The sequence below is a fragment of the Chaetodon auriga genome, chromosome 9, assembly GCF_051107435.1.
Source record: "Chaetodon auriga isolate fChaAug3 chromosome 9, fChaAug3.hap1, whole genome shotgun sequence".
NCBI lineage: Eukaryota > Metazoa > Chordata > Actinopteri > Chaetodontiformes > Chaetodontidae > Chaetodon > Chaetodon auriga.
The window spans coordinates 12,961,093-12,975,626 of NC_135082.1; the positions used below are offsets into that span (position 1 = coordinate 12,961,093).

The 14,534-nt window shown below is 43.2% G+C and overlaps 4 protein-coding genes across 5 annotated transcripts in view; 3 read left to right on the forward strand and 1 right to left on the reverse strand.

Moving 5' to 3' along the window:
* Positions 1-67: 67 nt before the first annotated feature.
* ccng1 (cyclin G1) lies at positions 68-4,182 on the forward strand. The gene is made up of 6 exons (XM_076738508.1): positions 68-283; positions 1,486-1,749; positions 1,849-2,102; positions 2,383-2,461; positions 2,699-2,809; positions 3,022-4,182. The coding sequence occupies exons 2-6, from the start codon at positions 1,486-1,488 to the stop codon at positions 3,211-3,213; spliced, it is 900 nt and encodes a 299-aa protein (XP_076594623.1). The 5' UTR covers positions 68-283; the 3' UTR covers positions 3,214-4,182.
* nudcd2 (NudC domain containing 2) lies at positions 4,176-6,004 on the reverse strand. The gene is made up of 4 exons (XM_076738509.1): positions 5,523-6,004; positions 5,329-5,377; positions 5,097-5,248; positions 4,176-4,686 (listed from the first exon to the last, which is right to left on the reverse strand). Exons 1-4 carry the CDS (start codon positions 5,709-5,711, stop codon positions 4,603-4,605), a joined length of 474 nt encoding a protein of 157 aa, XP_076594624.1. The 5' UTR covers positions 5,712-6,004; the 3' UTR covers positions 4,176-4,602.
* Positions 6,005-6,315: 311 nt separating this feature from the next.
* On the forward strand, positions 6,316-13,647 carry gabra6a (gamma-aminobutyric acid type A receptor subunit alpha6a). The gene is made up of 10 exons (XM_076738510.1): positions 6,316-6,469; positions 6,545-6,651; positions 6,758-6,825; positions 7,244-7,464; positions 7,574-7,656; positions 7,753-7,896; positions 8,817-8,969; positions 9,076-9,326; positions 10,604-10,848; positions 12,589-13,647. The coding sequence occupies exons 1-10, from the start codon at positions 6,423-6,425 to the stop codon at positions 12,608-12,610; spliced, it is 1,341 nt and encodes a 446-aa protein (XP_076594625.1). The 5' UTR covers positions 6,316-6,422; the 3' UTR covers positions 12,611-13,647.
* Positions 13,648-13,795: 148 nt separating this feature from the next.
* Positions 13,796-14,534, forward strand: part of gabrb2a (gamma-aminobutyric acid type A receptor subunit beta2a) — a 31,071-nt gene continuing 30,332 nt past the window's right edge. For both annotated transcript variants that reach the window (XM_076738501.1, XM_076738502.1), the window contains exons 1-2: positions 13,796-13,963; positions 14,083-14,183. In XM_076738501.1, coding sequence (XP_076594616.1) covers positions 13,890-13,963; positions 14,083-14,183 — 175 coding nt within the window. In that variant the 5' untranslated portion in view covers positions 13,796-13,889. The remainder of the gene's footprint in view (positions 13,964-14,082; positions 14,184-14,534) is intronic.

Genomic DNA, 14,534 nt, shown 5'->3' on the forward strand with positions numbered 1-14,534 from the left:
GTCATTCGTCGATAACCAATGAAAGCTCTCCGTGTTTGGGCATGGGCTTGGTTTTATGCCTGCATTAAAACCTGAACTGCCCTTTTCCCCATCGCCTTACGCCAAGGGTAGGGGGTGTGCATAGGCAGATATAAACCTATGCTTAAAACTTTCTTTAGTGAAAGTTCATACTTACATTTTTGTGTGTTTTAAACCTCTTTTCACTCGCTTATTTTAAGCGTGCGGAGGCTTTTTTCCATTGCTGATTTATCAAAGTATCAAAGACAACGTAACTTGAGCCAAGGTAAGTTAGCCAATCTTCCTTCTATATAATGTCATTTACCATATGTTTAACTTTAAACTGTATTTTGGATTTAAAAATATTAAAACACATCGTTAGGTGGTTGTCCGTGTCTTAAAAGAACCTCAACTGACGCTCTGAACATTTAAAATGGATGTAGCGTTAACGGTCTGTTAGCGTTAGCATCTGTAGCTAACGTTAACGCTAAGTTACGTAGTTAACGTTAGCTAAGTTTGTCATCTCCCCTTTGCCTTCATGCAGCGTAACGTTAAACTGACACAGTGTCCGCTGCGTTGTGTCATGTAATTTTATCTACGGTTTTATGTGTTGAACTGTGTTATGTCACTTGGGTTTGTTGTCAGCGAGCTCTGCGTTAGCTCTCCGTTGGTGTGCATGGCGAGGACATGTCCCGACATGTCGCAGGTCCTGCACTGCCTCACAGAGGGCCTGTTCCTTTGATATAAACTAAGCATAAAGCCTAATGTTGTGCCCACGTTGTAAAAAAAATGTTTCCAAAACAGTGTAATCTGTAATATGTTTTATAAATGCCAAAATATTTTAAGTACGATAATCTTTGTGTGACATGTCCCTGTTATGTATCCCTCTTATGTACCCTGTCTAGTCCAGTTGAGTCCAGTTCAATGACAGCTGTTAGGGGAAGGCTTGTTACTTGATAACTTTCAACTTAGGAAACACTCCCATGTCTAAAATACTCATGAGCAATACATAACTTTATCCCAAATCCAGATCGATTCAGTTTAGTAAACTCAGTTATTTCTTCTGGACTGTGTTAAACCATTTTTGTGTTGAAAAACAGCTAAATGAACCAACCATTTACAAAATTAACCACTAACACTTAACAAATGTTTTGCAATTAGCTAGGCACTGTATCTTGGGTCTATATGTTCCCCAATATTAACATTGGTCAGAGGTTTTGTAGCAGAATGAAACAGCAAATGTCTTGCTGCTTGACCATCACATCCACATTATCATTATTATTTTTATTTTTTTCAGAGACCATATTGCCCATCAGTCAACTTGTCATTACCATTACAGCTCTTTGAATATATATATATGTGTGTGTGTGTGTATGTATATATGTATGAAGAGAGAGGGGCATATGTTTGTCTATCTATGAGTTTTGAAGTCAACAATACTGTCTTTCAGTTTCAGTATTATTCAGCTCTATTTTCCTGTCTACACAGATGATTGACACAGTGACAGGACCTGGAGCACAGCCCTTTGCAGTTCAGCTTAAGGCTATGACCGATCTGGAAGGCCGATACCAACCAAAGCTGACCGGCTTGAGGCTCATCGAGGGATCCCAAGACAATGGCCTCAGGATGACCAGCAGACTGAGGGAGCTGGAGGTGAAGGACCTGCTCTCTCTGACCAGGTTCTTTGGTTTCAGCTCGGACACCTTCTCGCTGGCCATCAGCTTGCTAGATCGATTCCTCTCTGTAATGAAGGTTTGTAAATACATGGGTGCCTGGAAAAGTACATCTTTTTGGCTGTCTAGCAATAGAAGAAAGCTGTTTTCTAATCTTAATTTCCTTTTCCTCTCACAGATTCAACCAAAGCATCTGTCCTGTGTGGGCCTGTGTTGCTTCTACATTGCTGTGAAGTCCTCAGAAGAGGAGAAGAACGTGCCTCTGGCCAACGACCTGATCCGCATCAGCCAGAATCGCTTTACAGTGTCTGACATGATGAGGATGGAGAAGATCATCATGGAAAAGCTCCACTGGAAGGTGAAGGCCCCCACAGCGCTCCGCTTTCTCCGCCTCTTTCACAGCCACATCCAGGAGCAGCTCGATGCTGAGAGGTAAGGACAGACGGTCACATCAACCTGCGGGGCTTAACCATGACTCAACAAGATTAGATTTACTCTACTAAAATGTGTCTTCTCATATTTGGCTTTAAAGGGAATACTAGCCAGAAATATTTTTAAGGTCAACAGGCACAGTCCTATTTGAAATCATGTAGATTTTTAGATATGGAAACCCTCTGTCCAAATCATTTAAAGTATGGTGTACGTTAGTTAGAATTTACAAATGAATTCTAATTTTTTTTTTTTTTTTTTTTTGGTCTCTTTGTTTTTACAGCAAGAAGATCCTGAGCCTTGAGAGACTGGAGGCTCAGCTGAAAGCCTGTCACTGCTCATTTATCTTCTCTAAAATAAAGGTAGGTTAAAATAACTGGAATACCAACATTTTAAAAGTTGGCCTATTTCCATTTGGAATTATATTGTGTTAGACAAAATTGTAGTGTCAGTGGCATCCAGCAGTTCACGTTGCATTGTAATCATATGTAGTGATAATCCAGATGTATAGTAGGCCATCTGTGCTGAGCATATTTATTTGTAAAATGTTTTCTATGGCAGGTTTTGTAGACAAACATATTATTTTTGTCTCTCTGCAGCCATCTCTGCTTGCCATGGCTCTCCTGTGTTATCAGGCCAAGGAACAACATGACCCAGAGTACACTGACAAAATACTAGAGGCCCTGAAAAGCCTGCAGCAGCAGCTGAATGTAAGTACCAGCTATTTGTATCTTCAGTAAGAGTTCTGAATGAAACAATTCAGAAGTAATATTTGTTTCTCTCAGTAGTTTTAATGTACCTTTGTCAGGCTAGAGCTCATGGACAACAGAATGTGAGGATGTGTGGAAATTGGTTACTGCACTCTGGTTTGTTGCCCCAATTAACAATCTTTTTTTCCCTACATACTGTTTCTTCTATGCAGATCAGAGATGGCGACCTGGTTTGTGTGCGCGAGCTGGTTGGAAAATGCCTGGCTGAATACGCCACCACCAAGTGCTACAGGCCTATCAGCCAGAGGCTCCGCTGGACTATTTCGGGAAGAACTGCACGTCAGCTGAAGCACAGCTACTACAAGATCGCTCATCTTCCCACCATACCTGAGTCAGCTTATTAAACCTGGAGGTACACACGGGTGACTTTACATGCAGAGAAGAGCGACAACTGTCCCCAAATCTTTGCTCTCTGATTGGATGTAACTTTTGGGTGACTTTCTTGCAGTATGGTCACCCACATACAGCTCCAGTTATTTTCCTTACAGATCTTCATCTGTGATGATGGATTTCTGTAAGGAAAAGCTCAAAATGTAACAGATTTCCTCAAGTTTGTTTGTCAAACATTGATCAAGCACACTGCATTTTATCTGCCCCAGTGAGAGGAATTCATCTCCTACCATCCTGCTAAGTTTTACTCTTCTGGTTGAGTTGCTCACACAAGTGTACAGTATGTTCTTGTTTAAATCCATACCAGGGTGTTTGGTATTTCCTGGAATGGGTTGCTGGTTTTAAGCGAATAAGTATAGAACCACCTAGGTCCTCAGTCCACCATGTGGAAGAGGAGGGAGAAGGATTTTGTGAACAGCAAATATGGAACCAAGAAATCAGGCCCAAAATCCTTAACTCCCACCCTAGGTTGCTAAACTGTCCTGAATGCACACTCCTACCCAAGGTGATGATTTTTTGTTTTTTTATTTTGATATGGTGAGAGAGCTTCGGCTTTCTCCTGTGAAGTGAGGCGAGTGACGATCCTGTCACGTACGGCTAACAATACTGTGTGAGCTGAAATGTTGTCCGTGGTTACAGATGAGTTGTTTTCACAGATTCTTGATTTGTGTACACAGAGTGAAGCACTACACATGTTAACTGATTTCAGTTGTCAGTTATGCAGAGAACACACAAAAAAATGGTCATTGCAGTGGAAATGTGGATTGAATTTGTATTGCATTTTCTTTGCCAGTTTCCCTGTCGAGTTTAAGTTTCTTTTAGTGACAATAAAATGTGTTCTCAAATTGAAAATGGCAAATTGAACACACCATCTGGGTAACCTTGATTCTTGGACCTTTCAATAAAACTTTATTGAAAAGCTATTGCTGTGCTCATTCTTCTCATTATTAAATGACAGCACATCTCAGGGTTTTCTTACAACCAGATAGACCAAAAAAACAGAATCATGTCTTGCTTGATACCAAGTGGTGCAAACTAGATGGAACTGTTCACATGAACTGTTGCTCTGCCTTGTAACTGGCCCTGAAACTTGCAAAATCAGGCCTAAGTAAAATTCACCCTTCACATCCAAGACAAGCCCGATCAAGGGGCTGCTGTGAGAAGTCTAAACGTCAAAGTCACCCTGTATTTTGAGTTTGTCTGAAGGCAAATCTTTATGACTTCTCATCAGAAGATTAGATGAAACCACTGTTCCTCTGCATGTCGTAGATGGCCACAGTAGTGGTTATTAGACAGAGGTGCCATCTTGAGCATGTAAGCGGTTGCTGACTTTATGGCATCAGTCACTTCTGTAAACTGGAAAAGTCTGGACCACCACCAGCAAAATTCCCAGAGATTTCTGCACCGCTGAAGTCAAATCCAGGATTCTAGCAAAGAGGAAGTGCAGTTAATTCACTTGTCAGAACCCAGTTGCAACTTATGAAGGCCAGCACACAGACAATCTGGATCAAATTCTATATATTAGAATCTTACAAACACATTTGACTGCAAGCTTGATGGCTTATTAGAAAGCAAGAAACCTGTGAGTTTTTAATAACGGCTTACTTACATTTACATCCACATTATTACCAACTAAAAACAGCCAAAGCTTACAGATGATCAATGAAGTAAATTATTTACTAACCATCAATAAAGCAATTAGTTACAACTTCTAACACTGACAAAGTTACACTGATATGATTGCGTGTGGAGGGAGACAGGTGTGCATCTGATCGCCTGTAATAACACCTTGGAAACATACACTGTGACCCTTCAGATGACACTGAAACAAACTCACCTCCCGCTGGAACCTCTCCAGTGTGAGCTTTCTCTGCATCTGGTCCTGGACCCAGGCATTTGCACAGTACTCTCCCTCCAGCAGCGAGGACCAGCAGTTCCCCGCTTCTCTGTTAGTCTTCATAAGAATAATCCGAATGAGGCACTTGTCCTCTAGGCACAAAAAGAGATTAACAGGAGTGAGTTAACGGTAGTTCTGCACATTAAAGTCAAAACCTTTTTATGCATCTCACCTAGAGTCCAGGTAGCCTCGTCAGACATGGTTGTGCCAAACAACTTTCCCTGACAGAAAGTAAGAGATTGTGAGGTTAATATGTGTTCACATAGCAGTCAAAATTATCATGAATTCATGTAATCGATTAATCTTTGCAGCTCCAAAAGTGATTAGGAGACGAGAAAAGCCCCACGCATCTCCTCGGGAGCTTACCTTGAATATTTCCTCCCCTTTGACATGCAGCTCTATGTCTCTGGATCCCAAACGGCACTTGACCTCTTTAGCAGACGTCCCACGAGGAACATTGACTTCGATGAAAACCTCCTCCATCGTCTGGTACCAGGAGCCCCAGGGTGTCTGGCACGGGATGACGCCGCTCCTCTCTTCGAAATGCACTGACATGCTGCGGCTTCTGACCAGCTGAGAGGTCGGCTAACGTCAGCTAACTAACTTAGCTACACTTTTTACGGCTAGCAGAGAAATTATGGCCACAGTTTGATATGCGGTTAAGCTTGGTCACTGTTCATTTATTTGCTGCTTCACAGGACTGTTATTGTGAACATCTCAAGTTAAATTTGAGTCAGTATTTGTTGGGCATGGTATCTCCCGCCATGTTGTTTTGTCTTGCTCGCTCTGGAAACTTCTTCTTCTTCGTACAGTGGATTTCACTTCCGGTTGTGAACAACTTTCTTGCTGCGGCGCCATCTGGTGCCTGATCACACGAACTACAGCAAAAAAAAACCAAAAAACCCGTTCATATGGTACTTTGCACGTCATACTTTTGTCAGTATTTTATCGTCATTACTAGTGTAAATTGATGGGTTGCACCGACTTTACTTTTTATTTTTATCTAAGTTATTTTAGTTTGGCTTTAAAGGTAACCAATAAATTTTCTTGTTTGTCTAAAAATGGAGTGGATTTACTAATCTGTTAATTAGATTACTGTTCTTCTCTTAGTGCCTCCTGTGTCGTTAAGTATACCTACCAGTCACTTTAACACCACCGAGACAGTCTCTAGCTCTATTTGTTTTGTGCTCCGCTCATTCACCATCTTCTTAAGTATGCGTTAGCTCAGAGACTTGACTGCAAATTTGGTGGTAGGTGCTGCCTAGGATGGCTGTCCTGACATTAACTTTAGCTACTTTTATGTGCTGGATAAGGTAAGTCTTCTCTCTTTGCTGAACATGGATCAAAGTACAATAAGCCTGAGCATTTAAACTTTTGTTCCTCTGCAGTCTTGGTAATGTACATGGGACTGAGAAGATTAACTCAGACAACATCACTCGCATTTTGGATCGACTTTTGGATGGTTATGACAACAGGCTGCGACCTGGATCTGGAGGTAATTCAGTAATTCTTAAAGCCTTGTTTCTAAAGATTTACACAATGTTTGACATAAATCTTGTGTTGCACTGTGTGCATTGTGCAGTTGTTAATTACTGTTGCAGGTGGTGTCACAGAGGTGAAAACAGACATCTTTGTCACCAGCTTTGGACCTGTTTCAGATGTTGAGATGGTAAGATACCATTGCTGTAAGGAGATGTATGTGTGCTGACTGTGCGAGATAACAGAGCTCCAGTGCCCACTGACTGTCTGCCTTATGGGCAATCTGCCATGAGACCATCTAATGAGCTTTAATCTGTTTGACCAGCCTTATAACTCCATTATTGATGGCCTCTAAATCAATATGACAACATGTCAGGCAGAGGGAATGGATGAATGGATTGATTAATGATTATCTGGGATGAGTGGCATCCATCATTGCCTCGTCATCTCTCCTCACCTTCCACTGCAAGTTTAAAAGGCTCTTTAGTACCATGCATGCTGATGAAAGATGAGGACTGTGTGTTTTCAGCTTAAGTTTAAAGGGAATATTTAGGGTAGTGTGGCACTTAAAGTTTTGCAGCCACTGACGTGTTCTGTTCATGCATCAGGAGTACACCATGGACATGTTCTTTCGTCAGATGTGGGTTGATGAGCGGCTAAAATTCAAGGGCCCCACTGAAATCCTGCGGCTGAACAACCGCATGGTGGACAAGATCTGGACGCCTGACACGTTTTTCCGCAACTCAAAGAAGTCTATCTCTCATAACATGACCACACCTAACAAACTCTTCCGCATCATGCAGAACGGGACAGTCCTCTACACCATGAGGTGATCGTACATTACGCAGTTTTCATGTTGTGGATGAGATCTTCTGTGGTCACAACCTTTATAGGAAAAGATTACTCAGGCTTGCTTCTGTGTGTTTTCTTGCGGTTAGACTGACAATCAGTGCAGAGTGTCCAATGAGGCTGATGGACTTCCCCATGGATGGCCACGCCTGTCCTCTCAGGTTTGGAAGCTGTAAGTATGACAGAAGAACGATAATGTCCAGACTCACAAATGTGTCCAACATTGTGTTTTTGAAGTTCCTCCTAATATTGCCCTTGTTTTTTTTAGATGCCTACACAAACAGTGAAATCTTGTTCACATGGAGGAAGGGGCCAATAGCGTCTGTCGAGTGTCCCACAGAGTCCATGAGTCTTCTGCAGTATGATTTGGTGGGACAGACGTTGTCCAGTGAGACATTCAAGGCAAACACTGGCAAGGCTCTCTGTCAGCTATCACATTGCTCATCTCATAAGGACGTTGTTACAGCTGTACCCGCAAGAAGAAGTTTCATTTATGAATAATTCTCACAAGCTGATGAATCTGAGAGTGGAAAGAGGTCGAATGAGTCTCTTCAAAGTCTGCACTAGTGTCCATTGCTCCCCCGCAGTTGAGTCGATAAAAAAGCAAAGACTTCCTTGAGCAGCCGTCTACTGTAAGATGCTTAAATGGTCAGACCTAATGCGCACGGTCTGCTTTAAAAAAGAACTATGGGGTTTAAAACCCAGTGAATGCACTGACAGAAAGGAGGAAGGATCGAGTAGTGTGTGTGTGTGTGTGTGTGTGTGTGTGTGTGTGTGTGCATTTTCTCTTTTCACCAGAAGAAGGAGAAGTGCTCCCCTGCTGTGAACCCAGCAGATTCCTGCAATAGAGAGGGAAAGGATGAGGCAGGCTCCAAAACGTAGAGATGATACCCATTTAGAAAACACACAGAGAGAGAGAACCTCTGCATCTGTGTGTGTGTGTGTGCATGACGCAGCGTGTTTTCGCTCTGTGAGTGTCTGCATGCATGTGTTTAGACAGAGCAGGGCAGTGTTACGCATAGTGACACTGCATGCTCTCCTCCTGCTTCCACCTCACTCGCTCCTTCCTCTTTGACTTCATCCCATTTCCCAATGTCTGCTGTGCTCCCTCCTCCTTCCCTCCTCCTTTTTGTCCTCCCTCTCTTCCTTCCTCTTGTCTCTCACATGCTGTCTTCCAGTTTGCGGGCTATTCCAGTCCTAACAGCAGCACTACCTCCATATGTTTCTCTCAGCAGCTATTCTGTTTCAAGGGCAGGCAAGGGCATTGGTTCTGTGCTACCCCACTCTGTCCCTCGGGGGTTGCTCTCTTCACACGTGCTGTTTATCTTGCAGGTCACTACTCTGTGCAGGTGGTCCATTTCCACCTCCAGAGGAAGCTGGGATACTACCTCATCCAGACTTACATCCCTCTTATAATGGTGGTTGTGCTGTCACAGGTCTCTTTTTGGATCAACAAAGAGTCTGTTCCTGCACGCACAGTTGCCGGTATGCCCCCTCTTCCCACCAATGTCGGGCAATTCATTTGCACTAATCATGTTTGACATCATAACACATCTCCATGTGTGTTTCATAAACGCATGTCTCCCACCAGGCATCACCACAGTGCTGACAATGACCACCTTGAGCATCAGCGCCCGCCAGTCGCTTCCCAAAGTAGCCTATGCCACCGCCATGGATTGGTTCATTGCAGTTTGTTTTGCCTTTGTGGCGTCGGCTCTCATCGAGTTTGCAGCTGTAAACTACTTTGCCACCCTCCAAGCCAACCGTCTGAAGAAGCAGAAAGCTAGACAAGACAAGCTTGAGGTGTTGGCTACTAGCAGCGAGGATGGAGACACCATTTCGGTGAGCAGCTGACTTTCTGTCGAAAGCAAGGGACAAATTCAAGCTGAAGTTTCACTGTCGTCATTACAACATGGTCACCATTTAACTGAGTGCAACAGATGTCCCAGCACATTTCTGTGCCAATTTAATACCAATTTTGCACATACAATTTTTTTTTGTGCTTCAGTTCATATATTACACATAAAACAGTGTGGCCCACTTGTGGCCGTGTCGGACACCATCCCTCATAGTAAGACGATTCATCAGGAAAGTGGGTTTTAAGGACCATTAAGAATAGAAGTATAACAGTAATAATTCAGGGAAAAGCCCTGTTTGCTAACTGGTTGCTGGCTCTTGCAACAGCTTTATCGTACAGACATGACAGTGGTGTCTTATTGTCTAATGCCAAGAAAGAGAATATTCCCAAAGATTCAGCTGGTATCTGTGTCCACCTGTTTGTAGTGGGTTCCTGGTTCTAAACAGGGATAAATCTACAGCCTTACAGCCAGATTTGTTACGAGAACTGACTAGGGAACTAAACTTAGTATGAAGGCAACCTGCTTGGCAACATCTGCTGCCGCTATCACTTGAAGAAATGGTGTGATTTGTATCATCTCAAATACATTTCCATAGCTAATAATGGTGAATGGAGGAGTCTCCTCGCTATGGTTTGATGCCGTGGTGTTGATAATGAACACGAAACAAGCAGCTCCAGATGTTGGAGGCACAGAAATCATGCCACAGATAGGAGGTCTTTTTCAATGCATTTCCAAGTAGTCACCCGGCCTCTTCCAGTCTTTCCATTCAGGGCACACCACACATTAAATAGTAATACGTGCTGTTTTAGTGCTCTCATCTCCAGCTATATGCTTTATGCTAATACAGTAAGCCACCACAGAGTCCTCCTGGGATCTGTCTCACGTGTGGGGCTCATGGTTAGATGCTTTAAAAATAGCTTCAGTGTGAGAACAGAGAACAACTCCATCACTCCTCCCTGCCTAATCTCCTAACCATCCTATGGGTATCCAGCAAACTACCTGCTGTGTTCTATAAGGATGTCGTTGAGAGGAAGCTCCTGTGGGAACAAACATTACTTCCAGGCTTATATGCATGGCTCCAGCATGTTAAACCATATATGTACTTGCAGGCTAGAAAGTCCATGTTTTTTTGTTTTTGTTTTATTTTTTTACACTACCTGCCCCCTTTTTTTTTTCTATCACTGAGCAGAAAACCCACACTAACCCCATCTTACCTCTTCCTGCTTTTCCTCCAAATCACCCCCACCCCCCTCCCACCAGTTGGACAGCAGCCCTCAGGAAGGCCTGAAGAAGAGAAACCACTCAGTGTGTCGCAGTGAGGCAGGAGATGCTCCGCCGCTGCCGATTTTCCTCCAGCAGGGCTCAGCTTTTCCTCAAATCCCGCAGCTGGCCGGCACCAGCCCCATTGACAAGTACGCCCGCATCCTCTTCCCCCTGGCCTTCGCCCTCTTCAACCTAATCTACTGGTACATCTACCTGGCCAAGGACACCATGGAGAGTGCCAGGTACACTAGTCACATATGATTATCTTGGTACACTTGGTACATCATCTGATGATATTCTGTATTTTCATTGTTATCAAAACATAACAATGAAATGATCCGACTAAGTGTCTGCACAGCCAAAGCCTGTTATAGCATTTTCCTCTGTGCCATAGACCTCCTGAAACTGCAACACCAAACACAACACTAAAATATAGTCCCCGACAAATGCACTATTACTCCTGTTAGGGTGGCATTGCTAAAAACTACAGTACCCATTTTTTTTTAGGATATTACTCTGATTTAAAGGCATCATTGGTGTTTCATGGGATTAACTAAAATATGGAATATCATCAGCTGTATCCTTTAACTATTTTTTCACTGTAGATACTGACGATTGCAATAAGTTAGTCCCAATCATTTTGGCCTGTGACCCCCTGAAACAAAGCAGTATCTAAAACAGATTGTTAGCCAGTTATGAAAGAGGGATTATCTGTAACTCATATTGCTACATCTGTGTAATACTTTGAGATCTGAGGAGGAAACATTGTCAGGCACCTTACAGGAAAAAAAAGGGAAAACAAACATTCCCATTTTTGCAAACCTTACAGTTTATGGTGTGACCTTCTGGGGAAGGTCCCAGTCTGATTACATCTTACAAGTAAACTTCCCTTTTGCATTTTCACCTTTAACCTTTCAAGTCTTGTGTGACAAGGCAGCAGATCCCAAAAGGCTTTCATGCAAAATAGTCAACACAGCAGAGGCACACTTGGAGGGCATCCAGCACTCTTGTACAAATGAGGTAAAAGGGCAAAAAAAGATCAGACAATGGACAAAGGATATTTATGCACACTTACTTTGTATTTCAAAGAGCCACAAACCTGTCTCACTCTGCTCTAATTATGATAGCTTCAGTGGAACAATAACTACCCACAGTTTTTTGTCAAAGACTTTTATCTAGGCAGTAAAGGCATCAATAATTTCTAGTGCTGAAACAGCCCCGGGAATTGTAGGCGAAAAAAAAGAAAAAAAAAAAGAGGGGGGAGAATGATGTTAGGTGGCGTTGTTGCTGCATTCACGCCAGCACTGTGGCTTTTATCATCATCACAGATTTACTACACAAAAATGGTTGGGCGCTGAGTTAATTTGAGAAGAAAAATATGCATCAAGCTCTCTCCTCTTTTATATAAGGCTTACCTGCGGGCTGGCAAAACCCCAGCCTTTTAATGACAACTCGCGTTCTCCGTGGGGAGCAGGTCTCACAGGCGAAATAAACCACAGCTTACTTTGTACATTAAACACATGAAAAAGCGGCTATTCACTTTCCTGTTTCTAAGTGAGCCACTTATAGAACACAAAGCTCCATGTCCAAGAAAGAAAGAGAGAGATACAGTGCAAAACGACAGAGAGGGAGACGGAGGGGAGAGAGAGATGTGTTATGTAACAGTGGGGAGTGCAAATCTGCTCATCATGCTTCTCATGTTCCTGTCAGAGAATTTTTATGGTTGTTTTGTTTATAACGTTCTGCAGAATAATGAGAGAGACAAGATGGAGAGCATGAGAGCAGCTGCATCACATCTATTAGCTTTTACAGATTTTCGCCATGTCTCTCGCTTGGTACTTTTGAAGAAGGCACTGAGAGGACAGGGAGCACAGGAACAGTTTGGGCTGTGCAGTATACTGCAGATAGAGAGTCTCTGAGTGTGGAAGGGCTTCTGGATGCCCCTCTCACATCCTGCACTCTGCTGTATTCTGCTCTTGCAGGGACATGGATATTCAAGACTAAGAGGACCGGGAAAAGGGCACGTGCAGCTGGAGAGACCTTCAGCATCCAGCCAGCCAGCCTCACCTCACCCTCCTCTGTGTGTGTGTGTGTGTGTGTGTGTGTGTGTGTGTGTGTGTGTGTGAACAAGCTCTCAGCAGTCACTCTGCTCTCATCTGACAGAGGAAATGAATCAGAAACTCATTTATTCTCCCGCCGCACATCTATTCATTTCACAGGCTGTGACCACTGCCCACTTGTGTTCTGATCAGTAGCTGAAGAGCTGCCCTTCACGGGCCTCAATCACTTTAAAGCTGTGTACACACAACAACTTCTTGGGGCCCCCGGACCGAGACAGACGCCACACACACACACACACACACACACACACACACACACACACACACACATACAGTACGCATGATGCTCAGACACACACACACACACACACAAACCAAGAAACACATCAAAAAGAAGTGGATGATATAATCTATGATGGCTGTAACTGGTGGTGATGCAACAGTGAACCAATGCTTTCAGAAGCCTGCCCTCTACAGAAGCACAGCTCCCACTACAACAAGATCAAAGGCAATTTAGAGGAGGCTCGCATCCCTCCCCGCGGCTTCAAAAATGTACTCAAACCTGAGAAAATGAATTGTGGGATTGTGTTTTCCATCCCACCTTTCTGCTCAGGCGCTCTGGCGCTCCCTTTGCATTTGCAGATCCACTGCAGGTCCTGTGAAAACATCGCAGGGAAGAGTAGGATGTAATACCCATGGGTGTCGATGACATTAATTTTCTATTTTTGTATGGATGGTGCATCACTGTTAGCCACATGTGTTTGTATGTAAAGTATCTACCTGTAACGGATGGAGCGTTGTTCTCTTTTTAGTCGCTTAACATGTGCAGTAACGTAAGAAACTGAGGGAATAAACTTGATCTTAAGTTGACATTTTGACCACTTTAACCCTGCAGTGCATCCCATTGTTTGACCTTGTCATGAAAAAGACAAACTTGTCTGCCATGTGGTAGACATCAGAATAAAAGAAGCCTAGAATTAACGTCGTTGTTGTTCATTTCACTCCTGGCACAAACGCTTGTTTCTTCATTACGCACAGCCACTTGTCCCTTTAATATTTTTCTCTGCAATGGAAACTGCTCATCCACCATCATCAGTCTCCACTCTTTGATCTTGGGCTGGCTGCACGCATGCGCCTCTCATTGGCTCCTCTGCACTGTCTGGAGTAAGTTGGATGCGCGCTCTCCTCACTCGCATCGCGAAACCACCTCAAAAACTGTTGCGATGGGGAGGATCAGGAAAAACCACTTTGGGATTTTGACTTTTTCCTTACTAGTGACTTTTGTCTGGGCTCAAAGGTAATCTCGTTTGCACCTTTTGTCCTCTGTCTCGCATGTCATGAAGCCTCTGTTAAAACGTGCCTGGCGTGTGACATTAATAAGCTATTCTGCATTACACCACCTTTTTCTCTCCCCAGCGTCAAGGATATCAAAGATCCGAGCAATATGCCTCTGGTAAAAGAAACAGTGGACAGACTGATGAAAGGATACGACATTCGGTTGAGGCCAGATTTCGGAGGTAACGAGCAAACTGAAAACGGAATGTCATGTTTTCACGCCCTCCTGACGTGATATACATGTTTAATGACTCGCAAAATCTGCTTTAATTTACATAATCATCCCTTCACAGCCAAATAGGCCTTTCCAATTAGGTTATGAGAAATGATGTGCATATTTCATTTGATGGGGAGATAAGACAGGCTTTTAACGTGATCGATCCTGCTCATCAATGTTTGATTATTCCACTAAAAAGATAAAATTAACAGCATTTTAATCTCATCTGCGTGTTAAACATGAAGAGTTTCTTTTTTTTTTTCGTCTTTTTTTGTGTGTGTGTTCGGGCTGATGATGCACAAGTCTCCTGTAGGTG

Excerpts from the sequence above, each read along its gene's own strand:
- gabra6a (XM_076738510.1), top strand. The coding sequence starts at position 6,423 with ATGGCTGTCCTGACATTAACTTTAGCTACTTTTATGTGCTGGATAAG. Across the intron at positions 7,897-8,816 it reads GACATTCAAGGCAAACACTG|GTCACTACTCTGTGCAGGTG; the intron begins GCAAGGCTCTCT and ends TTTATCTTGCAG. Across the intron at positions 8,970-9,075 it reads TCCTGCACGCACAGTTGCCG|GCATCACCACAGTGCTGACA; the intron begins GTATGCCCCCTC and ends GTCTCCCACCAG.
- nudcd2 (XM_076738509.1), bottom strand. The coding sequence starts at position 5,711 with ATGTCAGTGCATTTCGAAGAGAGGAGCGGCGTCATCCCGTGCCAGACA. Across the intron at positions 5,249-5,328 it reads CGAGGCTACCTGGACTCTAG|AGGACAAGTGCCTCATTCGG; the intron begins GTGAGATGCATA and ends TTTTGTGCCTAG. Across the intron at positions 4,687-5,096 it reads TGGAGAGGTTCCAGCGGGAG|AATCCTGGATTTGACTTCAG; the intron begins GTGAGTTTGTTT and ends CCTCTTTGCTAG.
- ccng1 (XM_076738508.1), top strand. The coding sequence starts at position 1,486 with ATGATTGACACAGTGACAGGACCTGGAGCACAGCCCTTTGCAGTTCAG. Across the intron at positions 1,750-1,848 it reads GATTCCTCTCTGTAATGAAG|ATTCAACCAAAGCATCTGTC; the intron begins GTTTGTAAATAC and ends TTCCTCTCACAG. Across the intron at positions 2,462-2,698 it reads TTATCTTCTCTAAAATAAAG|CCATCTCTGCTTGCCATGGC; the intron begins GTAGGTTAAAAT and ends GTCTCTCTGCAG.